We start from the raw sequence: 25064 nt of genomic DNA on the forward strand, positions 1-25064 counted from the left end.
GCAACCCTGGATCACCCTGGGTGAGGGCAGGAGTGCTGAGAATGGTTCCTGAGAACACCTGCAGACCCACCTGATAGCCATGGTCCCTTCTTGTCTTGGATGTCAGAGCTGTTCCCCTGCTACCCCCAGGCCGCAATGTGTACAGTTAAAAGACTACATGAGGACCTCCCTGGTAGTCCAATGGTTAGGATTCTGTGCTTCCACTGCAGGGGGGATGGGTTTGGTCCCTGGTCAGGGAATTAAGATCCCACATGACATGCAGTGCAGCCAAAAAAAACCCCAAATAAACAGAAACAAAAAGACTATATGACCTAGGGACAGTCCATGGGATGCAAGCAGAAGCAGCTTGGTAAGATCTTTGGGAAGGAAAACTCTTTAAGAGAGACAGACAGCTGGCATCAGGCCTGTCTGTTCTCCTCCCCGTCTTCCTACTTCCTGCCTGCCTTCCTTCTGGAGGACAAGGTGACCTTGAGAATGGCAGAGCAGGAAGACAGAAGAACCCTGGGACAGACCAGATGGTGGAGCCACCACACCTTCCCTGGATGCTCAACTCCAGAATTACTTTATGTGAGGAAAAAAAAAATACACCCTCATGAACCACTCCAGGCCCAATTTTCCTGCCAACCTGTGCTGAGGTGTCTGCTGGACTCCTGAACTGCAGATGCAAAGGCACACCTGGTGGTGAGGAGAAGGACTCAGGTGGCAGGTGGCGAGTCTGAAGGAATAAGACTTAGGTTTGCAGGCACACAGGCCAAAGTGGGGGCTACTGGCTTGAAAGAGATGACTGAGGAAGCCTACAGAGGAAGAGAAAGGGGCTGATGGAACCCAGATATAACACAAGTGGAGTCAGAGGAAACGAAAGGAGAGAAAAATTAAGAAGGGACACTCGGAAGTAGAACCAGAAGAGAACAGCGCTGGAAAAGCCAAAAGAGTTGAGGGTTTAAGGAAGCAAACACACTGAGAGGCCGCCTATGATGAGAGCACACCTCCTCGCTGAACTTGGCCATTAAAAGGCCACTGATGCATTCGGAAGCAGGAGTTTTACTAAAGTAAGAGCTGGAGAGCCATGAGCTAAGACGTGAATGGTAATGGAAAATGAATTCACGAAGGACAGACGAACTTAAAGGCATTTAGTAAGAACAGAGTATGAACTTACAGGCAAGACTGAATCAGGAGAGCTCTAGAGGATTAAAATTTTTCTCTTTTTTGTTTTTCAAAGACAGGGAGACATGAGTATGTATGTAGGTGGTATTTAAAACTATATGCTTGAACCAGCAGCACCAGTATCACCGGGGAGCTGGTCAGAAATGTAGAATTTCAGGCCTCATGTCAGACCCACAGAGTCAGTCTTCACGTCACCAGGATCCCCAGGTGATTCACACACACATGTTAAGTTCTGGAGAGCATTGATCTATGTTACACAGAGGAGGTAACACTTGAGATGGGTATGCCTGGACAGCCAGAATTTTGACAGATGTAGATGGCAGGGGAGGGACATCTCACATTAGCAGGGACTTTGTTTTGTTTATGACTACACATCTGATGCGCAGAAGAATATCTGGTACATGTAGGAAGATAGGAGGTGTTCAGAAAGTGTCAAATGAATGAAGAAATTCTAAAAAGAATGAACATCAGCATCAGCAAAGACATAGGGGATGGTAAAGATGTGCTTTGAAAGCTGAGATAAAAATATGCTAACTTTATGTGAAAGTGCAGGCTATAGCCTAATAAAGTTTGGAGTTTGTGGGATAGTCAGAAAAGAGATTAAGCATGTAAATTGGGAAAGATTAAGAGTAGTTGTATTTAATGAGGTGTCAGAACAACTTTTCATTTTTCTTTTTTGCTGGACCATCCAAGTTTTCTTAAAAAAAAAAAAAAAAAAGCACACAATTTATCTGACCTAATTCTATAATCCAGATGTTCTACTAATTTAGATCTGAGGTACTCGTACTAAAAAAAATTATTCCAAATTAGTTATATAGCCTTAATTTTATTTTTTAAATGTATTATTTATTTTTAAACCTTTTTATTTTATACTGGACTATAGCCAATTAATAACGTTGTGACAGTTTCAGGTGAACAGCGAAGTGACTCAGCGATACAGAGTCACGTATCCATTCCCCCCGAACTCCCCTCCCATTCAGGCTGCCGCATCACACTGAGCAGAGTTCCCCGCGCTGCACAGCAGGATCTTTCCTGTAGCCTTACTGTTAGTCTAGGGCTTCTGACCACACACCCTTGTTCTTCCTAAGTAGTATAACCTCTAAACTACAGGTACTGTCTCTCAGCTTCTTCTTTTGTGAATAAATGTGACCTACCTGGATCTCCTCCCGAGAAAGTTGCATGGAATTCTGCACAAAGTCTGAGGGTTCGTCCCATCCTCCTTCCTGGGTCTCCAGATTGTGGTAATAATAATATCCACCTTTCACCCAGTGCTTCACCCACTTGCTGTTGTTATCTCCTGACATAAAATAAAGATCAGAGACACTCAGAGCCACACTCCCCACAGCCACATGTCTAATCCTATAGGATCATTCTGATTAGGCTGAGCAACCGAAATGAAGACCATTCCCAAAACCTGCCCCTTGGGTCTGTGAGAGTAAACAGGGATCCTCAGTGCCTCTTAAATTATGGCTCTGTAATGTCTCATTTAGCTCATTCATGTCCACACTATAAAAAGAAAGTCCCTATGAAGTCCACATGGGGAAACTGACCTCGTCTACCTCTGTCCCTTTCAAAGCCTACACCAAAGTAAAACCACCTGTATCAGAAAACTATTCTCATAAAAGACTTGCAAACACTCAGTCTCTCTAGTTAACTTTCAAAAAAAGGGGGGGGGCATAAAATGGGATAAAATATCTTATCTCTATTCCCCCCTTTCTGCAGATGAACTACTTTTAAGTATCTTATAGGCTTAGGTAATCAGAACTATATCCTATGAAAGAAACATTTTCAGAAAATTGACCTTCTTAACAGTAGCTGTACTCAAGGGGCAGAAACAGTTATTTTTAAACACGGGAGTATTATCTCCTTGTGCAATGAGCCCCGTACTGTATACAGTGCCTTTCCCTATAGCTTGGCCCTTTCTTCTTCTTTTGTTCCATGACATTTCTAAGCTCTTACCTCCTGACACACTGATTTACCCATAACTCACCTGCTGCCAGTTTTTTCTTCTTGGCTTCAGCAAGGTCACTCTGGTAAGTTTCACCACATTCGGGGATGACACCATACAAGCCGACGTCAGGGGAACGAAGGGCACTGAGTGTTTTGCCAACATCGCCTTTCTCCACCGCTTCATTGATGGCAAAGATTCCTAAGGCAACTACCCCAGGAGAGAACGGTTACTGGAATAGTTTAGAAAGCATCTAGATTTGCTTACTAGCACACTGTCCCCCCTACAACTATCTTTTCTTTTTTTTTTAATTTTGGCCACATCACCTGGCCGGTGGGATGGTTCCCCATTCAGGGATAGAGCCCGGGCCTCCACGGTGAAAGCGCCAAATCCTAACCACTAGGCAATCAGAGAATCTCCAGCCCTCTATCTTGGTCAAGCTGAGTACTGAGCTATGGAACACCTTGCCACTCCCCACTTTCCATCAGAACAGAAATAAAACAGATACATACACCTCTGTGCCTCTTGAGTGTCTTTGTTGGACTGCCTGATTCCACCTTGAATTTCATCCAACCATAACACAGCTGACTCATCCTGGGTTTCCTATAAACCATTAAGAGCAAAATGGTATTAGAGGCATGAAATCAGGGTACATGCCATGATGGTGGCTTCTGAGACTCAATGAGAAACAGAGGAAGAGGTTTCAAATATACAAGACATGTGCAATAATCAACTGGAAGAAGCCAGCATCAAAAACTAGTAAAAGGGCTACATGAGAAACATCTCAAATGTAAGTGACGGATATAGGAAGACGAATTCCAGTCATTCAGGAGAACAAGAGTGGCTAGAAGGGACGAAAGGTCCAAACGGGGAAGAGACCCAGGGACCTAACGCTGACAAGGACCACAGCACGCACATGAATACACAGTACATTCTTTTTAAAGCCTTCTTTGCCAGCAATATTCAGAGGGAGTAAATATTCTCTGCATATTTTGGGGGGTTCCCTGGTGGCTCAGTGGTAAAGAATCCACCTGCCAGTTCAGGAAACACAGGTTCGATCCCTGATCTGGGAATATCCCCTGGAGAAAGAAATGGCACCCCACTCCAGTATTCTTGCCTAGGAAATCCCACGGACAGAGGAGCCTGGTGGGCTACAGTCCATGTGGTCGCAAAGAGTCAGACACAACTTACCGACTAAGCAACAACAAAAATACATTCTCTATGACCACTATTTTTAAGACTATCAAGACTTTATCACATGTAAAGCTAGGAGTCACTAGGGGAATTTAAGCTTATCATCAACTTATATTCTAAAACTTGGAAGTTAAATCAGTTGTTGGAAACTTAGAGACTCATCTTCACAAAGAAACATAATAAATGGTGATTAGTTTACTCAGCGTGGCCAACAAGAGTTTCTCCAGCCCACAGTGTAGTTTGAGTTGAATACTAAGAACAAGAGTGAGGCAGAAATGGAGTCTTTTTCTCCTTTTAGGCAAGGCACCTCGGGTTTCAAAGTGACCAGGCTGGGAGAGTTGTGTTTGAGACAACCTTGGCAGACCTAGCAAGAGTAACTACTCCTGAGTCTTGAGCTAATAGCAGTTGGGATAAATTGTAGCTCAAAAAATCCTTTGAGACTGCTTGATATAAATATAATTTGCCAAGGCACCAAGGAGACAGCTGGGCTCAGTTACTTTAACTGTGTTGTCAGATGAAGCAGGGTCTTGGCTTTGGGAAAAAATGGAAAGTTTCACTGTCTTCAGCACGCCCAGTAGTTGAAGAAACTACAAAATCTTAGAGGAGGCTTGGCTTTCCTCCTCTGTTATTGGGGAGAGACACACTATTTCATTCAGCCAAGCCAAGAAGTCACAAATCCCTGCAGTTTACAAAGCGCCTTGGTGACAGGGTAAGGCCAAAGGAAGGCACCTGAAATCCAAAGTAAAGATTTCGCTCAAATGTAGAGTTTTAGAAAGAAAGACCACTTTAAAATATGTTAAGTGCTGGGCTTACAATCATAGGCACTGTCCCAATGTAAGAAGCTCACAGTCTCGGTAAAGGAAAAGAGGACTCCAATAAACAAACGCAAGAACAAGTCACCCAACAGCTGCAGAACTTAGCCGTTCTCTACCACTGGTCAGTTTCTGTTACTCAAAATAGAAAATGGCCACACACAACTCTCAAGAGTCCTATGAATAAACACTGGCAGTGCTAAGTAATAGTTTCAACATGAGATAATACACTGAGTCAGTGACAACTTAAACTGAGAAGCCATGAGCGAGACAGCTGAAGGTGTAGTCTCTGAGAGAAGTGGCGTAAACGTCCTTGCACCCTAAAAATGGGTACTTCCACAGAATCGCGTCGTTTGGAGGTTCACTTTTAGGCTAATCGTACACGAGCGATCTCTGCACAGAATCTCCTGTAAGCAAAGCTGGGAGGTTTGGCTCAGCCTTCCTTGCATCTGGAGAAAGGTGGAGCTTAACAAGAACTCTGACCATCCAGGGGATTTCCCTGCTGGTCGAGGGGCTAAGATTCCGTGCTCCCAATGCAGGGGGCCCACGTTCAATCAGCTCCTGGTCAGGGAACTAGATCTCACATGCTGCGACTAAGATGAAAGACGAAGATCGAAGATCCCTTGTGCTGCAGCAAAGACCTGGTGCAGCTGAATAAACAAGTAAATATCAAGAAAAAGAAATTCTGACCATCCAGAGTTCTGTCATCTTTGTCCCATGCAGACTAGAGCAGGAGGAACAAAACATGGCCTTTCACACACACATTTCATACGTTCCTCAGAAACGAGTGACAGAGCTGCGGTGTGAAAGGGAAAAAAAACAGACTCGATCTGTGTCTCAGGGGGGTCAGGGGGAAATGAGATCGAAACATCCTTCCTTTGACTGAAGGAGGCAAGACAGATGACACACACCATCATCCCAGTATAAGGCAAGAAGAGGACCTCACTGCTCCAATTAGATCAAATCAGATGACAAAACCCAACATCCTCCTGTGAGAGTTTGCTCTAAGGATTAACTCAAACCACTCTAGAGAGTTAAAAACCTGACGAGATACTGTAGAGGATATTAAGACGAAATAGACTTAATGTGAAAATGCCATGTAAAATATACCGAAATAACATCCCCTGACATCTCTGACTACACTTTGAAGCACACTGCATTTTAGAAGAGGTAAAGAGCCAGGGACCAGAAACAAGAATCCAAGTAGTGGGCAGTGATTGGAAGTAAAAGAGGTAGAGATGCCACAAGATACAGGGAAAGGAAAGGGAAGACAGGTGAAAGAAAGAACAGTTACCATTTTACGTATATATATGGAAAGCACACAGACATTTGCAAAGGGCACTGTGAGAGTGCAAGTCGCTCAGTTGTGACCGACTCTGCGACACCATGCCTGCCAGGCTTCTCTGTCCATGGGATTCTCCAGGCAAAGATACTGGAGTGGGTAGAGTCCCTTCTCCAGGGGATCTTTCCAACCCAGGGAGTGAACCCAGGTCTCCCACACTGCAGGTGGATTCTTTACTGTCTGAGCCTCCAGGGAAGCCCAGAATACTGGAGTGGGTAGCCTATTATCTTCCTGCTCCGGATTCCTTGCCAGTTGAGCTACCAGGGAAGCCCACAAAGGGCACTTCTCACCCCTTAAAACCTCCTTAGAAGTCTCTCTTGTTTTATGTGGCATGGATGCACATGTCATGATTTCTAAAATATTCATAAATGTGTAGACACATATATGTGTAATATAAATGTAATATCTTAGCACTCATCACATACATTAACCATGCTATATATACACATAGATATACATTAAAGCATCATACCTACCATATACACATGAAACACACATACATGAATCTATAAACCATTTATTAGCACAAGTGCTGAGCAATCAAAATGGATCCTTGACGGTTTAGGTATCGATCTTCTAGTTGCTCACAGTAAACGTTCAGGGAAAGAGCTAGAACTGGGGGTGCCACACATTTGGGAGGTTTGGGACAAGAGCAGTGTACCAAACAAAAGTCTCCGATATTCTAACAGCTGGGCCAGCTGTGTCAGTGCACACCCGCTGGGTTTTAGCTACGTGCACGCATGCATGCCTGTGTACACACAGACTGCGGTGGGTGAGGAGAAGCAAGACTTAACATCATTCATATTTACAGTTATGAGTTCCTGGAGAACCCCTGATGATACTGAGGCAGGGCCCTGTGGGGTTCCAGGGCACAGAGTCTTTCTGTCTCCCGTTTCTTTGATTACAGGAAACAGCTTTCATTCAGCCTCTGTGACCTTCCCTGAGTTTGGTATTCTGCCCACAAGCATGTAGACCCCAGACTAGTTGGACCTAAAGGTTGATGACGCTGACTCTTCCTTACCTCACTACCCACCCATCAGTCTATAAAACTTCTTACTGTCTTCTCCAAGTGGGGACATGCAGCTTTTCAAGGCAGGAGTTTGCTGTGTCCCACTTTGCCTAGCAAAGTAATAAAGCTATTCTTTTCTGCTTCACTCAAAACTCTGTCTCTGAGATTCGATTCGGCACTGCTGCACGCAGAAGCTGAGCTTTAGGCATCACTAATACCATGCCTTGGCATTCAAACAATACTAACCAGTGACCAGTAATCTACTTTTAGCAAGGATTCCCAAGGCACTACATTTAAATGAAGAGAAGTGACTTGGTGAGAACAGTAGAGGCAGAACCTCCGAATATCCCTTCTACAGAAAAGCAACAAAAACACTGGCAAAAATCATCAGAATTAACTTTTTCAAAACTCCAGAAATTAACCAAAGGCTTCCAGCAGTCAGAGAGTTTATCAAGAACAGCTGACTCTCTGTAAGAAGAGTGAGGTTTGTGGCGCTTTAAATGGCTTTATTCCCTTTTCGTGCTCTGCCCACCCACTCGGCTCCCACCCCGCACACACCTTCCTCCTTCAAATCTACCTATTCCCAGAGAACTGTCATTAGTTGACACATTAGGGGGTTCCCTGGAAGACCACAGCTAGGTTCTCTTTATTTGACCTGACTCAGAGCATGCCCAGTGCAAACAGCCTTTCTGGAGTATCTGTCCAAAACAGTAAGGGGTAACTGCTTCACATCAGAGATGTCTGAGGCAGTGGATACACACTTAGGCAAAAAAAAGGCTAACAGAAGAGCTTAAAAGGATGGACTTCCTCAACGGTCCAGTGGGAAGACTCCATGCTCTGACTGCCAAGGGAGAGTTCAACTCCTGGAGTTCAATCCCTGATCGGGGAACTAAGATCCCACAGGCTGCAGTGCACAAAAAGATAAAACCAACTCCAGAGGAAAAGCTAGAGAATGAGATGTCCACAGACAGCTCTGAAAAGCGCTGACAAGTTCCTGGGACGGGGATCTAGACGACAGTGCATGTGTAGGCTCTGCACACGCTCAGAAAAGATCTGGTAAGACTGTAAGCTCTGGCCACTGGCTGAGCCTGAGGCTCTGGGCAAGCATGAAGTGAAGGTTAAAGCAAAACTGTGAACGGCCTCGCTGAGTGTTGAAGGCAGGCCCCAACACACAAAGCCCCTCAGCAAAGGCTGGAAGCTTTGCTGGTTCTAGGCATTCAGGGAAATTTCTGTCTGATCATTAGCTGACCACTAGCTAACCAAGCAGAGACTTCAGCGGACACACATGACAAAGAACACAGACTTGGAAGAACTGAAAGTCACTAGCAAGCAACGACAGAAGTGAACCGGCACAGCAATAAACCCCAAGGCGGGGCAGAAGCTGATTCCCAACCCTTCTCTATTACATTATTAAAGTGTCTAGCTTTCAGCCAAAAGTTACAAGGTATGTGAAAAAACAAGACAGCACAGTCCAGAGAGGAAAAGAATAAAGCAGACAACCAGGAGACAAAACAGTCAGTCAGCAATCCAAAGTATGCTCAGATAACTAAGGGAAATGAGAACGATGCCTCACCAGATAGAGAAAATCACACGCACGCACACACACATTAAAGAAACAGATTAAATTATGGAGTTGAAAAACACAATAACTGAAATAGTCGAGGGATTCAGCAGATTTGAGTAAAGGGAAGATATATGCATAACGGAATTCCCTGAAGGCAAAGTGAAAGAAAAAGAGGCATTTTACTTGAAGAAAATCTGAACAGATCTATACCAAATATAGAGATAAAAATCAGTTTAAAAAAAAAAAATCAAAACATAGCCTACAAAAAGAAAACCAAACCAAAAATTCAGGACCATATGACTTCACTGGTGAATTCTACCAAATGTTTAAAGAAGTAACATTGATCCTTTACAAACTTTTCTAAAACGTAAAAGAGGATGGAACACTACTCAGCTCATTCTATGAGGCCTTTATTACTCTGGTACCAAAACCAGACACAGAGGTAATACAAGAAAAACAGACCAAATTTAAATTAAGCTCTTTCACTTTCTAAATTTGGAACTCAGATGGCTATTTTTAAAACTACTCCCAAGAGGAACTTAAAAGCTGAGCTGAAGCTTAAAAAGAAGACAATTATACAGAAACAATAGTGCACCCAACTGAGCCTGGCAGTGTAAGTAAATTTTCCTCTAATTCTCCCTATTCCCCTGCCTTTGATGGACTCTGGAAAGTTATTCCACACCAAAAGGAAATACTTCAAACTCCAGTCACATCCTCTAAAAGTTTAACTCCCACGACCCAAACAAAAGGAGCAGTGAGGCCCATCACATGATGAGAGCAGGTGCAACTTATATCCTCAATCTTCTTTCCTTTTTTAGACATGGACCCAGACTTAGCTCATTCTTTCAAAAGTCCACTCCTTCTGGACTAATAAGGCAGCAAAAGACAACATGACCACCACTGGCCTGTGCAGAATCATAGCAGCCAGGCCCCACACCAGAGATTCTGGATTAGTAGAAACAGCGTTAACGCTTAGGAATCTGCATTTTAAAAATGACCTTTCAAGGTTTCTAGTGATCAGTCGAGTTTGGGAAGCTCTAATCCAACAAACTGGTCTCACAGACAGACCTCCATTTATGGCTTCCTATGGCCAACTGTTTCTCACTAGAGGTAACTAAAACCAGCTAATGCCTCTGTCTCAATTTCCTGGCTACAAAATTTCCTGGGAGTTGTGATTCAGCCGGCAGCACAGGACCAACTGACATGCATAATAACGACCCTCTTAAAAGGAGCCTGGTACTTGCTACATGTGTACATTCAGGACACATTAATGTCAAGTACCCTCATGACAACGGAACCAAAGATCTATCCACATTATACTATGGGGCTTCCCTGGTGGTCCAGCAGTTGGGAATCTGCCTGCCAATGCAGGGACACCAGTTCAATTCCTGGTCCGGGAAGATCCTACATGCCAAGGGGCACCAAAAGCCTATGTGCCACAACTACTGAAGCCCACACACCCTACAGCCCATGCTCCACAAGAAGAGAAATTACTGCAATAAGACGCCACACTGCAACTAGAGTAGGCCCCATTCTACCACTAGGGAAAGCCCATGCACAACAACAAAGACCAATGCAGCCTAAATAGATACACACATTTTAAAAATAAAATCTAGGCCCTGGACTAATTCCACAGTTGATTTTTGCCTCTTAAAAAAAAAAATTGTACTATCTACAACTCCCGCCCCACAGCCCAAACTTACAGAACCCACGAGGGTGTCAGTGTACAAAAGCTCCAGTCATACAAAAGCACTGGTCTCTTTTACTACTTTTCACTTTCCAGAAAGAATCTGACCTCCTGAATAAAGAAATTCTTTTAGCTCTTCTGCCTGCTGCAAGAACCTCATGGCAGGGATCTTCAAAGTTGCAGGTCCTCAGCACAACTGTTGAGGAGGTCCTTATTCAACTGTTGTTGGAAGAATTTAAAAGGAGATGAACCACAATTCAGATAAACAGATGGTCATTACATTTTAATCACAGAACAAACAACTGAGGGCCTACTAAACGCGTGGCAAATTCCTACTCACCAAGAGGACTAAAACAGGTGTAAATCTCATCCATCTCCTCAACAAACTGGCTAAGAGGCAAAACAAACTTTCTAAAACTGTCTGTGTGACAGTTACTTTGGAAAACATATTCATATCGGCATTATCCCCAACAGCCACAAAGTGGAATCATGATCATCAGCTCATGAACAGATAAATAAAATGTGGTGCAGCCATACAACGGAATATTGTTCAACAACAGAAAGAAAATACTAATGCATGCTACAGTTTGGATAAACCAAGCTAAGTGAAAGAAGCCAGTCACAAAGGACCACACCCTGTACTGATGATTTCATTTATATGGAATGTCCAGAACTGACAGATCCACAGACGGCAAGTAGACTGATGGGTACCTAGAGCTGAAGAGATGGCAGGGAAGCAACTTGGTACTGACGGGTACCAAGTTTCTTTCTTTGTTAAAACAATACTTGTTTATTTATTTGGCTTTGCTGGGTCTCAGTTGCGGCACATAGGATCTTTTAGTCACAGCAGGTGGGACCTAGTTCCCTGAACAGGGGTTGAACCTGGGCCCCCTGCACTGGGAGTTTAAGAGTTTCAGTCACTGGGCCACCAGGGAAGTCCCCTAGGTTTCTTTTTGGGGTGATGAAAGTGCTGCAAAATTGATTTTGGTTATGCTGTAAAACTGATTGTCTATGAACAACGAAAAACCACTGGACTGTACATTTTTAAGCAGTGAGGTATATGGCATGTGAACTGTATCTCAATAAAGCCATTATTTAAAAAAAAACTTTATGGCATTATTTACTAAAGCTTAACATATGTATTCCCTATGACCTACAAATTCCACTGCTAAATGCATACTTGACGGAAATGCATATATACATTCACCAAAAGACATGCACTAGAATATTCACAGGAGCACTGATTGCAATAGCAAGTCAGAAACAACCAAAAATTCACCAATAACAGAATATGGAACCACAAGACAGAACAGTACACAACAACAAGAATGAACCAACTACTGCTACATGCAACCCCATGGATGAATTTCACTAACATTATGTGGAGCAAAAGAAGCCAGACTCGGGAGTAAATAATGTGTGATCTCATTTAAATACAGTTCAAAACCAGACAAAAATCAACTGGGGTGTTGGAAATCAGGACGCTGGTTACCAGCACATTGCAGGGAATGAATAAGTTTGTAAGGGAATACAAGGGGGTTTCTCTTAATGCTTTTTATAATCCGAGCACCAGTTACATAGGTATGCTCACTTGAACATTTATACAAATATATACTTAAATAACTGACACATTTTCCTGGATCTTTTGTTTCAACAGATAATTTATGTAAAGAGACATAAGAGGTGTGTCTACAACCATAACAACAAACACCAACAAACGAACCAAAAGCGTAAAATAGCACAAGTTCTGGAAGGCAGAGTCTATGACTCTTACACTGTGTACGTCACTGCTCCGAATCTAAGGGTGCCCAAGGAAAAGAGTCATTGAGCGAATGCCTGTCCCTCTGTCTCTGTTCTAGGATGGATGGCATTCTCTGAACAGAAAGGAACAATTCAGGGAAACTCACCTGGGCCTTCTCTCTCTTTGCTCTGATCAGTGTGTCCTGATAATGCTGGGCCACTTCTGCGAGGACCCCCTCGAGTTTAGCTGCAGGAATTTGCAAGGCCTGCAGGGTCTTCTGGGCATCACCTTCATCCAGGGCTTCGTTAATCAGACCAATGGCTAAAATCCCTACACAGGGATGGACAGAAGGTTATTTTTTTTAATTAAGAAACTGTATAAATAAATCAGTCTCTAAACAAGCTAAGTGACCATCAATCCTCTACCCAAGTGCTGCTGCTGCTAAGCTGCTTCAGTCGTGTCCGACTCTGTGTGACCCCATAGACGGCAGCCCACCAGGCTCCCCCGTAAGTGCTACCATGAGTTAAACTACAATTTGCCATCCAAAATGCTAAGCAGCATTTAAATTTTTTCCTTTAAATGTAGTGGGGATTTTTCATCTAAGTAAACTCCCTTATATCTATTTTCCTACTGAAATCTCAAGTCTTTTTGTTTTATTTTTAATTGGTCTAACTGAAGAGTGATGAAGACTGTGACGAAACTAGCTTTACAGGATAGCTTTCAAGTATACTCCAATGTGTGATCAAAGCTATTCTTGATTCACAAAAAGTCAGGGTTCAAAGGAATCTTTTTTTTTTAAACTTTTTACTTTGGATTAGGGTATAGCTGATTAACAATGCTGTGATAGCTTCAGGTGAACAGCGAAGAGACTCTGCCATACATATACACGTGTCCATTCGAGAAGGCAATGGCACCCCACTCCAGTACTCTTGCCTGGAAAATCCCATGGATGGAGGAGCCTGGTAGGCTGCAGTCCATGGCGTTGCTAAGAGTCAGACACGACTGAGCGACTTCCCTTTCACTTTTCACTTTCATGCACTGGAGAAGGAAATGGCAACCCACTCCAGTATTCTTGCCTGGAGAATCCCAGGGACAGAGGAGCCTGGCAGGCTGCTGTCTATGGAGTTGCACAGAGTCGGACACAACTGAAGCGACTTAGCAGTAGCAGCATTCTTCCCTCTAATCCAGGCTGCCCCATAACATTGAACAGAGTTCCCTGTGCTATACAGTAGGTCCTTGTTGGTTATCCATTTTAAACATAGCGGTCTGCACATATGAATCCCAAACTCAAGCATTCAAGGGAATCTTAAACATCACCTAGTTCAACATTTTTATAGAAAAAAATAAAAGGATGAGGTTTAGGTATCTCTTTAAGATCACACAGCAAACAAGTGGCAGATGGAAAGTCAAAGTTCAGGGCCTCCTTCTCCAAGGCAAGGCTCTTCCCACTAAATCACTGATTATTTCTCATAGGAAACACTAAATAAAACTAGGAATGTTCACTCCTTAAGTACCTCAGCCAGCTGGACTACTCTTCTTTAATCTTTATTTTCTGGCACACCACATGGCATATGGGACCTTCGTTTCCCGCCAGGGATCGAACGCACCCCCCGGCAGTGGAAGCGCACAGTCTCGACCACCGGGCCGCCAGCGAAGGCCCTGCGCTGCCTCTGCAATGACTCCGCTGTGTGATAAAGAATTTGGCTGGTCTTTGTCTCTGGCTTCTGGAAAGTGAAAGTTGCTCAGTCGTGTGTTGACTCCATGCGACCCCCTGGGGGGCGGCCCACCAGGCTCCTCTGTCCATGGGATTTTCCTGGCAAGAATACTGCAGTGGGAAGCCACTCCTTTCTCCGGGGGATCTTTCCGACCCAGGGACCAAACCTGGGTCTCCTGCACTGCAGGCAGATTCTTTACCATTTTTCCCAAGTGATAGGAGTATCTTTGTTGTTCATGGTAGGCTCCTAGGATCACACCTGAGTTTATGCCAAACAGGTGACTCCTGCTGGGTCCCTAGAAACTTCTGGGGTAGGGGCTGGTCATGCTGGAAAGACCAACCATGTGATCAGAAGGTTGGGGTTTTGAGTCTTACGATCTCAGAACATCAGCTTGGCTATTTCAGACACAAAAGGTAGACTGGAAACTGAGCTCAATCACTTGGCCACTACTTTGCCACGTAATTCAATCAATCAGAAGTAATGAAGCCCCGGTAAAGCCTCTGGATAGCCAAAGCTCAGGTGACCTTCCGGGGATACGACACACATCGGTGGGCTGGAAAGGGCAACGTATCCTGAGGACACAGAAGCTTTGAATTTGGGGCCCTTCCAGACACCACCCCATTGGTTTCTTTCGAGTGGTCCTGATTTGTACTCTACACAAAACTCTTTTTGTACTCTTGTACAATAAAACTCAATTTGTACTCTTTACAATACTTTGGCCACCTGATGCAACAAGCTGGCTCATTAGAAAAGTCCCTGATGCTGGCAAAGATTGAAGTCAGGAGGAAAAGGGGACGATAGAGGACAAGACGGCCGGATGGCATCACTGACTCAATGGACGTGAGTTTCAGCAAACTCCGGGAGGTGGTGAAGGACAGGGAAGGCCGGCATGCTGCAGTCCATGGGGTTGCAGAGTCGGACACGACTGAGTGACTGAACAACAACAATGATAAAACTATAACCACAAGTATAGTGCCTTCCTGGGTGTAGTAACTCAGTCTAGTCAATTACCGAAACTGAGGGGGTGCAGGGGACCCCTGAATATATTTTTGGAAGTGTGGTGACCTGGGAACACCAGGTTCAAAGCTGGTGTCTGAAGTGAGAGACCTCTTAGGCAGGACAGTTAGTGCAGTATGATCTAGCTCCAGGCAGCGTCAGAACCTGTTGTAACAGCATTTAAAAGTAACAGATCACACTCAATTCACCTCCTGAAAAACCTTAGTTCTCTTTACATTCTTCTCCACTTATAGCAGTGGCCTGGTGTTTTTAAAATGGACAACCATAGCTTTTTGAGATAGCTAAATGGACAGGCTTTTTTGTTTTTTGCAGTTCCCAGAAATCCCCTGGGGCAGCGTCCCCGGGAGGGTGGGGTCACACATGCGTGGCTGGGGCACGGCCTGGGGAGCGGAAGCAGCTCACTCACTCTCATGCTCCTCCTGCACCACCCGGTTCACGTGGTCCACAGAAGCCTGGATGTCATTCCACGTAATGAATTCATTGTTCTCTGCATGGGCCTGAGCTTTCAGTTTCATCAGCTCATCCAGATACCTGCCCCATTCCCCCAACAAAAGACAGAAGGGCAACATTAGAAAAGGGACCTGCAGGGTTATTTCTGTGGATGGGAATAAGAAGACGTGGGGGCACAGGATCCAAGAGATGGCTGAGGAACCCCAACAGTTTGATGTATTCTAGGTCAGCTTTGGCACCCAGGCGTTAACCTGAACAAAGGGTAAAAATACAAAGATACCACTAATTCTTAATATCTATATGAAAAATATTTATATTACTTGTTCTAAATTTCAGGTAAGACTAACTCTGGAATCAGAGGCAGCAGCTCTGATCCCTCTGAGGGATCAGAAAACAAGGTCATGCGCCAGCTAATAAATGTAGAAGGGATGACAGGTCAACAAGTCACCATTCAGCAACTCTCACCGAAAGTCTGGGTTTACACAAGGATTATCAGCTGGAGTTAAAAACATTAGACGAATGGTTAATGGGAAACTGGACATTGTGATGGTGTAAAAGGTACAAAAAAAAAAAAGATTATGTTCTGGAGATAAGGAAGAAAAATAAATACACAACGAAGGGACTAGCAGACTGCCTAATCCAAGGATCAGTCTCGGCATCTCTGATGGTGGGGACAAGCAGGTATTACACGCCTCTTAATATGAGAAAATACGAAACACACGTCACCAGAACTACTTCACTGAATCTTAACAAGCCTTTAGACCTGATTTCCAATTTACAGGAATAAAACAAATATTAAGAAGCAACCAAAGCTGAAGATGGGACATTTTAGAGTTCCAAGTCTTTAACAAGTCAGCACTATAAAGAAGGGACAATGCTAGATTAAAAAAATATCAAAGTGTGGGGGGGTGAGGTGGAAGGAGGTTCAAGAGGAAGGGGACGTGTGTACTTATGGCTGATTCATGTTAATGTATGCCAAAAACTAACACAATAAAGCAATTATCCTTTAATTAAAAATAATTAAATTTTTTAAATAAAATTAATAAAAGCTACCAAAAGGACACAATATGGATTGCATCCTGGTTTGAACAACCAGCTGAAAAGAACAAACAGTTTGGGAACAAGAGAAGAAGTAAGAAAACAGACTAGTTTAGAAAATAGTCAAGAAGTATTATTGACTTGACAAGGTATAAGAGTGTTATTTTGACTACATGACAAATATCCTCATTGTTTTAAATAAGCATATTTATAATAAATTAAGGAGTGGAATGCTATAGTATCGTAATTTACTACAAATCCTTGAGCATAATAAAATGAATTGGAATACGGGGGTGGGTGGGGAACCAAAAGACGATTACAAGGAAGTCCCGATTCCTACAGAGAAAATAAGAGTGTTGGCTCACAGAAGACAGAGGTTAGGGTCAGGGGCACCCACCTCTGGCAGTTCTCCTCTTCGATGTTTGTAAGGCCTGTCACTGAACTGCTCAGCTGTTTCCACACTGTGTTCATGTCTCCAGATTCTAGTGCCCTGTTGATTAGGGCCACTGATGACAGCATCTCCACTGCAACAGAGAGCTCAGGGTGGGTGAGGCTATGCTGCAGAGAAAGGGAGACGCGGGGAAAGAGTAAGAAAGGACATCTTGGAAGACCCAGGGAGGTCAGACATTTAATAAAAGCACAGGGAGCCTAAGATTCTGTTTAAAAAATAAGAGGTTCTGCCTAACTACACCCAGAAGTGGGTATTAAATTCATGTCCACTCTTGTTTTGCTCACAAACAGCACGGGTTTGGTGAACTCACCTCGGGACTCTGTTGCTGCAGGGTGGCCAGCTCCTTCTGATAAAGATCGGCGGCAAACGGGTACACCTGGGGCAGCTGGGCTTCGGGGTTCATCAGTTCCAGGACAGTCTTCTCGGCCACACCCTTCTGGATTGCGGCATTGATGGCTGCCACTGCCGCCAACCCTGGGTAGAGAACTCGAGGTCAGAAAAGCCACTGGCTCCCAGAGCCCCAAGGGGGCGCAGACACCAGTCTTCACAGAAGAAAATCATATTCTGCAGCTAAACTATTAGTTGTGACGTTTGAAGTGGAACTTCTACCTTCAGACAGTGGTCTTCTTAGTCTGAGGATGAACTCAATGGTATGTGAGCCGCATCTCAGTAAATATGTTTTCTTTCCTCTTCTCTTCTCCTCACCCGTTTCCTTTCTGCTCCAACTCCTCCTGCCTGCCACCACTACACTCTACCTAAAACATCCCTCCTCTACATCAAGGAGAGCCTGGCAAAGTCGTTGTCGTCATCATCGTTCAGACACTACGTTGTTTCTGACTCTTTGTGACCCTATGGACTGAAGCCCACCAGGCTCCTCTGTGCACGGGATTCTCCAGGCAAGAATGCTGGAGTGTGTTGCCATTTCTTTCTCCAGGAGCTCTTCCTGACCCAGGGATCAAACCCACATCTCCTACATTAACAGGCAGATTCTCTCCCACCGAGCCACCAGGGAGTCCTAACCAGCCACGTAAGCACGTGCTTAGAGCCAGAGTGAGCCTATACAGACTCTGGTTCTACTTTTAAAACTGGAGAACTCCTACTGCCACCAAAGGTACCTGGTAGTTGACTGTGGCTAATAGGCTTGGGGTGGGTTGAGGAGTGACAGAATCTACTCTTAGGCCCCTCCATGATACAAAGGCACTCTCCTCCCCTACTCAGCACCTCAGGGGACACACAGTTGAGGGGACTCTTACTTCTCTGATATTCCTGGGCGGCAGTGTTTGCGGCATCCACTCCAGACTGTAGCTCCTCCTTCTGCAGGAGCTCAGCCTGACCACACTGAGAAAAGCAGAGAACATTCAGGTAAAGATGACTCTAGCCTGCATGTCCAGACCTCACAGTTCTCGAATCTCAACAACAGTCGTCAGGGACACTGAGACACAGACCTAAGAGACAGCTCAGGCTACAAGCAGCTGGAGCAGCAGCCCAAACTGAAGGCAAAACCCTTGTCAAATCTGGGGAAGAATGACTTTCCAGATACCAGCACACTTAAAACAATATTTTGCAAAGAACGTCGAAATGTTCCAAGATAAAATCTTTACAGAAGCATTAGCACATTAATGTTGCTTTCTCTGGCCAAAAATGAGAATTTATAAAATGTATACTAGTCCTTATTTAGCAAAAAAAAAAAAAAAAGCCCCTTGTATTTATTCTAAAAAGTAAAAGCCCACAGAGTACAATCCCACACAGTCTACTCTTACCGCAATGTTAAATGCTTTCCCAGTGTTAGTGAGAGGAAGCTCATGAGGTGTGGTTTTTTTTTTTTAAAGTAGAAATTTCTGAAGAACATAAAATTTCAGGTTCTCCGCAGTGGCTTTTGTTGTTCAGTCACTGAGTCGTGTCCGACTCTTTTGCAGCCCCATGGACTGTAGCCCACCAGGCTCCTCTGTCCATGGGATTTCCCAGGCAAGAATACTGGGGTGGGTTGCCATTTCCTTCTCCAGGGGATCTTCCCAACCCAGGGATTGAACCTGCATCTTCTGAATTGGCAGGTGGACAGTTCACCACTGAGCCACCTGGGAAGTCCTCTGCCCAACAGTTTCAAGTTGGGGATTTAACAGACTTCAAGTGAAGGGGTGGTGAGATTCAGAGGGTGGGCAAAGCTGTTTAAGAGGGGATTTACAACTCTACAAGGAAAAGAGAGCTGAAGACAATGTGCACTTTACCTGAGGATATTAAACAGCTTAATTCAGATGTAGGAGAAACAGTTATACTAGTGGGGGGGGGTGGGGGGGAAGGCCCCACAGATATCTTTACACAACAGCATGAGATTGAAATGGATGGAAGTCAAGCCTTACAGGTGCCACTCAAGAGGTTACCTGTCTCTTCTGCTCTCTGTCACTCAGGAGCTGCTTGAGGTACCAGTCACTATTCTGCTGCTGCAGCCCTCGCAGGCCCAGTGCAGGTGACTGCAGGATCTTGAACAAGGCTGGTGCAGATCCCTGCTCCAAAGCCAGGTCTATATTTGTTAATGCAGCAAGCACTGAGGAGGAAAAAAAGGCAAATGCTTAAGACAAAACTATGTTAACATCATAGCCGGAAATATTTTTCCTTCACAAAAACCAGTCTCAGTTCGGACTGGGGAAATAAAATTAGATAGCCTTTCACATGAAACAGACACGTGTATCCCAATGTTCATCGCAGCACTGTTTATAATAGCCAGGACATGGAAGCAACCTAGATGTCCATCAGCGGACGAATGGATAAGAAAGCTGTGGTACATATACACAATGGAGCATTACTCAGCCATTAAAAAGAATACATTTGAATCAGTTCTAATGAGGTGGATGAAACTGGAGCCGATTATATAGAGTGAAGTAAGCCAGAAAGAAAAACACCAATACAGTATACTAACACATATATATGGAATTTAGAAAGATGGTAATGATAACTCTGTATGCGAGACAGCAAAAGAGACACAGACGTATAGAACCCGTCTTTTGGACTCTGTGGGAGAGGGAGAGGGTGGGATGATTTGGGAGAATGGCATTGAAATATGTATAATATCGTGTAAGAAATGAATCGCCAGTCTAGGTTCAATGCAGGATACAGGATGCTTGGGGCTGGTGCACTGGGATGACCCAGAGAGATGGTATGGGGAGGGAGGTGGGAGTGGGGTTCAGGATTGGGAACACGTGTACACCCGTGGCAGATTCATGTTGATGTATGGCAAACCAATACAGTAATGTAAAGTAAAATAAAGTAAAATTTAAAAAAAAAAAAAAAAAAAAAAGATAGCCTTTCCTGTGGAGCATCACAGAAGCATTAGGCTTTGAGGGTGGAAGAGAACCTTAAAGTCTCCAAGTTCAGAGGTTCCCAGGGTGTTCAGAATTAATGGATTCCTAGACCACACCCTAGGCCTACTTACAAACTTCTAGATGTAGACAGCTTGGCACCAATAAGGGCAGCAATTTAAGAGGCACCAATGATACATGCCTGCATTCCCACTAAAATGCCGAGTCTTTATCCAGACTAAACTACTATACAGAAGAAAGTGTCTCCCACTGCACATCTCTAGATGATTCTGTTTAAAAAAAAAAATGTTTAAGTTTACACACTAGAGTTGATACTTGAGTACCTCCAATCCCTCTTCCCTGTGACAGTCTACTCCCGACTAAAGAGCCTTAGTTCCTTCAAATATTCCTTATACAGCATCATTCTGAATCCCTCCATCATCCTGGCATCTCCTGCCCCTAAGCAGTGCTGAGACATCAAGGCTGGTCTGACCGTGTGGAGCAGAAGGGGCTCTCAGCGCTGCCTCAACATTCTGTACTTCTAGTCATAGAACCTGACATCACACAAGTCATTAACACATTATCGACAGTAAAAATGCAGATTTCCCTTAATCTGAAAATGATAATAAAGGTATGTTCCTCCTAAGATTCCTCATGAGATTAAATGAAATCATACATGTGAAAGTACTTTGCATATTATAAAATAAGTAAGGTATTAAGTTGAAAGTCAAAATAATACATTTTCTGATTTCAGAAATGACAACCCCTGGAAAATCGTAATTATTATTTTCAGCTTCCCTATTTTTAGAAGAAAAAATAGGGTTCTCCTTCCCGTGCCCCACCCAGGAATGAACATCTAATCTTATCACCAAAGTAGCAAAACAAATCAATAATAAAATACTAAAAATCAAAATACTGGGGGCATAGCAGTAGTTATCAGTTTAAACTGTTTTCATTTGTAAAAAAACAAAACAAAAGAAAACAACAAAAAAGAAAATTAACGTAAGATATCATAAAGAAAACAGTCCAAGAAAAAACAGTTTCAAACCAGAACTAATAAATAACACCAAGAGGTAAAAGAGCGAAAGGCTAGATTCCTAAGACTGTTCCCCTCTTCCCAACCTTCTCCCCTACGATTTGGTTCACAGGTCACCGCAAAGAGGAGGTGAGCAGCTCTCTGAATCATGGCTGCAGGTTTACGTGGCCACTAGCCAACTAACCAAGCATTTTCCCACCACAAGGACCAGGCTGTAAACATGCTGTAAACATAGTCAGGAACAAAACAAATAGGTTGTCTCCATCCTCAGGGAGCTTCTGTAGTAGTGGGGGACTGAAAATACAAGCAACACAGGCTGGTAACAACCAGGCTTCCTCTCTGTAACACAGAGTTTCAGATGATCCATCTGCAAAGGCATCTAGTCATTTATGCTTTTACTGGAAAGGTAAACTTACTATGTACATAAATATGTAAATATTTAAGTGGATATTTAGAACAGGGGTTCCCAACCTCCAGGATCTAATGCCTGATGATCTGAGGTAAAGCTGATGTAATAACAACAGAAACAAAGTGCACAAGAAATATAAAGCACTTGAATCATCCTGAAGCCATTTCCCACCCCCACCCCCATCACCCTGGTTCATGGAAAATTTACCTTCCATAAAACTGGTCCTTGGTGCCAAAAAGGTTGGGGACCACTGATCCGGAACATTATTCACATACTTTCTCCCACTATGCTTTAATTATCTAATTTTTCTTATCCTACTTAACAAAAAAATAAGAACTCTTTCTCATTTATAACTATTTGGCCTGCAGTTTTCTTCTGGGGCAGCATAATGGCTTCACTGCTTCTCAAGCCCTAGGGAAAGAATCTTATCTATAATTACATTAAGATAATTCTTGGGACCTAAAGTCCCTCTGTCTTCCAACGTTCCCTTGTCTCTGACTTTCCCTACTGTTAGGAAAAGACTGTCCCTCTATTGAGAATTCTGCCTTATCCTCACCTCCTTATCTACCCTAAGAACCCCAGTGAAGGGTCATGTACAAACCTTGAGGAAAAGTCATCATTCTTTTCTTTACTCTATGACTGTATTTCACACGTCTCTGGTTCCCTTTAAATTACTCACTGAATTGTTCTAGCCAAGTTGCCCTGAAATTATGCATTTGCCTACCCTCCTCACTGAAACATATCTGAGGGAAGTTTTACTATTTTGTTCCTTTGACCATGTAAGAACAATATGCATGGAACACTTTCAAAATATACACATACGTTTCTTTCCTTATGAGTTTATAACTAACTCTAACATAATCAGCCAGGTATAGCAACAAAGGCCCCAAATAACATAGTAGAGAAAAATCCCTTAGTAAATAAAAGAGTATTTTATGCAGTGTGTACAGCAGAAAATGTGCTAGACTTTCTTCTACAGAGAGAACTGAGTGCAAGGACATTCTGGTTTATACTTGCTGACTAAAGCAGTATTCATACAGACACAGCACAACCAATCACCCACACGTGAATGGAACTACAGCTCTATTCAGAAAGCTATTATCCTAAAGGAACCAGAATGGAACAAAACACACAGACTCCTGGTCAGGATTTAGAACTCTCTACCATAAGGAGTTGGCAAAATCTATAAATTCTCACCAGTTATTCAGAGCATTAGTACAAGTGAGAAATTACGATCTCCAAAGAACAGAGAGGACCCTGATGACTATTACTACTATTATTATCATCTTGATCAAAATAAGATAAGGTCAAGTCTGGTTGAATTAAACAAGGTTTTTTTTACTTCTTTCGGTGACTCTAACTCTATGCTAGGAATTATGAGGATTTAAAAAGAAGCAGAATTCATAAGTAAATTCAAGTTTAAGTCTGCTAAGCTGCTGCTAAGTCGCTTCAGTCGTGTCTGACTCTGTACAACCCCAGAGATGGCAGCCCACCAGGCTCCCCCTCCCTGGGATTCTCCAGGCAAGAACACTGGAGTCGGTTGCCATTTCCTTCTCCAGTGCATGAAAGTGAAAAGTGAAAGTGAAGTTGCTCAGTTGTGTCCAACTCTTAGCAACCCCATGAACTGCAGCCCACCAGGCTCCTCCGTCCATGGGATTTCCCAGGCAAGAGTACTGGAGTGGGGTGCCATTGTCTTCTCCCAAGTTTAAGTCTATATAGATGTAAAAAACAAAACAAAAAAAGACAACAGAGAATTAAATACAAAATCGTGTGGTTAAGCATACAGATACTGTAGGAGATGTGAAAGGCAAGTATATTGTGAGCTAGGATACAAGCTGAGGTGAGAACTGAGCTGAATCTTGAATGATGGGTTTAATTTGGATGAGGTAAGAGATGAGGCGTGAGGGCATTACAGTGGGGCAGTTACATAATTAACAACAGTAATGATAATGTTATTGAGTGTTTACTAAATACGAGCCAATTAACATATATTATCTCATCACGCATATAATGATTCTATGCCACAGGTGCCCAGTTCCCACAGTGATTAATACAAGGGCAAGAGATCAAATCCCAGGTCTGAACAACTCCAGAGTCACTCTTCATGAGTCATAAAATGAACACAATGAACGTGGGAGATGAGTAGGCACATGAGAGGTCTACGGAGAGTTGTATGCATGAAACAGTGCATAAAGAGCTCGAGGCCAGGGAACAGCGTTTTGACTGGCAAGTAATAAGAAACTGATGCAGGTTCTTTTGCAAAAGAGAGACTAAATTAATTCAAGGAATTAAATTTTTCAAATTAATTTTTGTGTAACACATACACAAAAATCAAGATGAACAGGACAACCTCATTTCTGTTTAAATATGTTTTGAAGGATTTGTTAAAAATACCAAGCATGGTCATTCTTAGGAGTTTAATTTTTTATTTGTGGCTCATTTCTGGATAACTTGTATTACTCTTTAAAAGAAAAACAAAACTAGTATTACCTTAAAAATAGAAAAATAAAATCCCTCTTCAGATTTAAGTGTCTAACACAGGGTGAAAAGAGTGAAACTGCAGCCAAAAACTCCAGTCTGTGAGTTACAACAGAAGAGCAGGGGGGCGGGGGGCATGCTGCCTGAGGACCATGGTAACCCAAAGAGAAGACACAGGAACACAAAAGACAGTAAATAGGCAATAGTTCCTAGGCAAACCCACAAATGCCTGATATAAACTTAAACCATGAACAGATCCACAGGCCCATTATTCAGTGACATTCCTTTAGAGGCTTGACAGGGGCACATACTTACAGTTGACCTTATTTATGTTGCCTTGAATTTCAGCTTGAGTGAGCAGTTCCTCATAAACGTCCCTTTCTCTCTCAGAGCTTTCTGTCTGAAGATGAATAAAAGGTGTAGCTAAATTAGCTGAGGTCTCTAAGAAGACCACAGAAATACACATATGTTCCTCCGCCACCACGACAGAGTCAAGAGCAAGAAAGGGTGTGGCTTAAAATCCTTAATAAAGAACAAAGCAGAGTGCTACCTGATTGTGACCAAAAACATAGAAAGCAGATCCACTCGTACATAACAAGCTCAAGGGGTTCTTCCAGAATCCAGCAGAAGGAGACACTGGTGAACCCTGCCCTGCTCATCTGGGAGCCTGAATCCTTGTCTCAGACTAGATCTCAGAGCCTCTCACAGGTTTGCCC

At 43.4% G+C, this 25064-nt stretch overlaps 1 protein-coding gene across 1 annotated transcript in view; it reads right to left on the minus strand.

Moving 5' to 3' along the window:
- Positions 1–25064, minus strand: part of IQGAP1 (IQ motif containing GTPase activating protein 1) — a 108385-nt gene that overhangs the window by 26255 nt on the left and 57066 nt on the right. Inside the window, exons 9-18 of the mRNA XM_052659380.1 lie at positions 24664–24748; positions 19511–19674; positions 18386–18470; positions 17443–17606; positions 17079–17239; positions 15600–15724; positions 12628–12791; positions 3625–3715; positions 3155–3322; positions 2319–2461 (exon numbers count right to left, since the gene is read on the minus strand). Of these exons, the coding sequence (XP_052515340.1) occupies positions 2319–2461; positions 3155–3322; positions 3625–3715; positions 12628–12791; positions 15600–15724; positions 17079–17239; positions 17443–17606; positions 18386–18470; positions 19511–19674; positions 24664–24748 (1350 nt within the window). The remainder of the gene's footprint in view (positions 1–2318; positions 2462–3154; positions 3323–3624; positions 3716–12627; positions 12792–15599; positions 15725–17078; positions 17240–17442; positions 17607–18385; positions 18471–19510; positions 19675–24663; positions 24749–25064) is intronic.

This window comes from Budorcas taxicolor, chromosome 21 (assembly GCF_023091745.1).
Source record: "Budorcas taxicolor isolate Tak-1 chromosome 21, Takin1.1, whole genome shotgun sequence".
Taxonomy (NCBI): Eukaryota; Metazoa; Chordata; class Mammalia; order Artiodactyla; family Bovidae; genus Budorcas; species Budorcas taxicolor.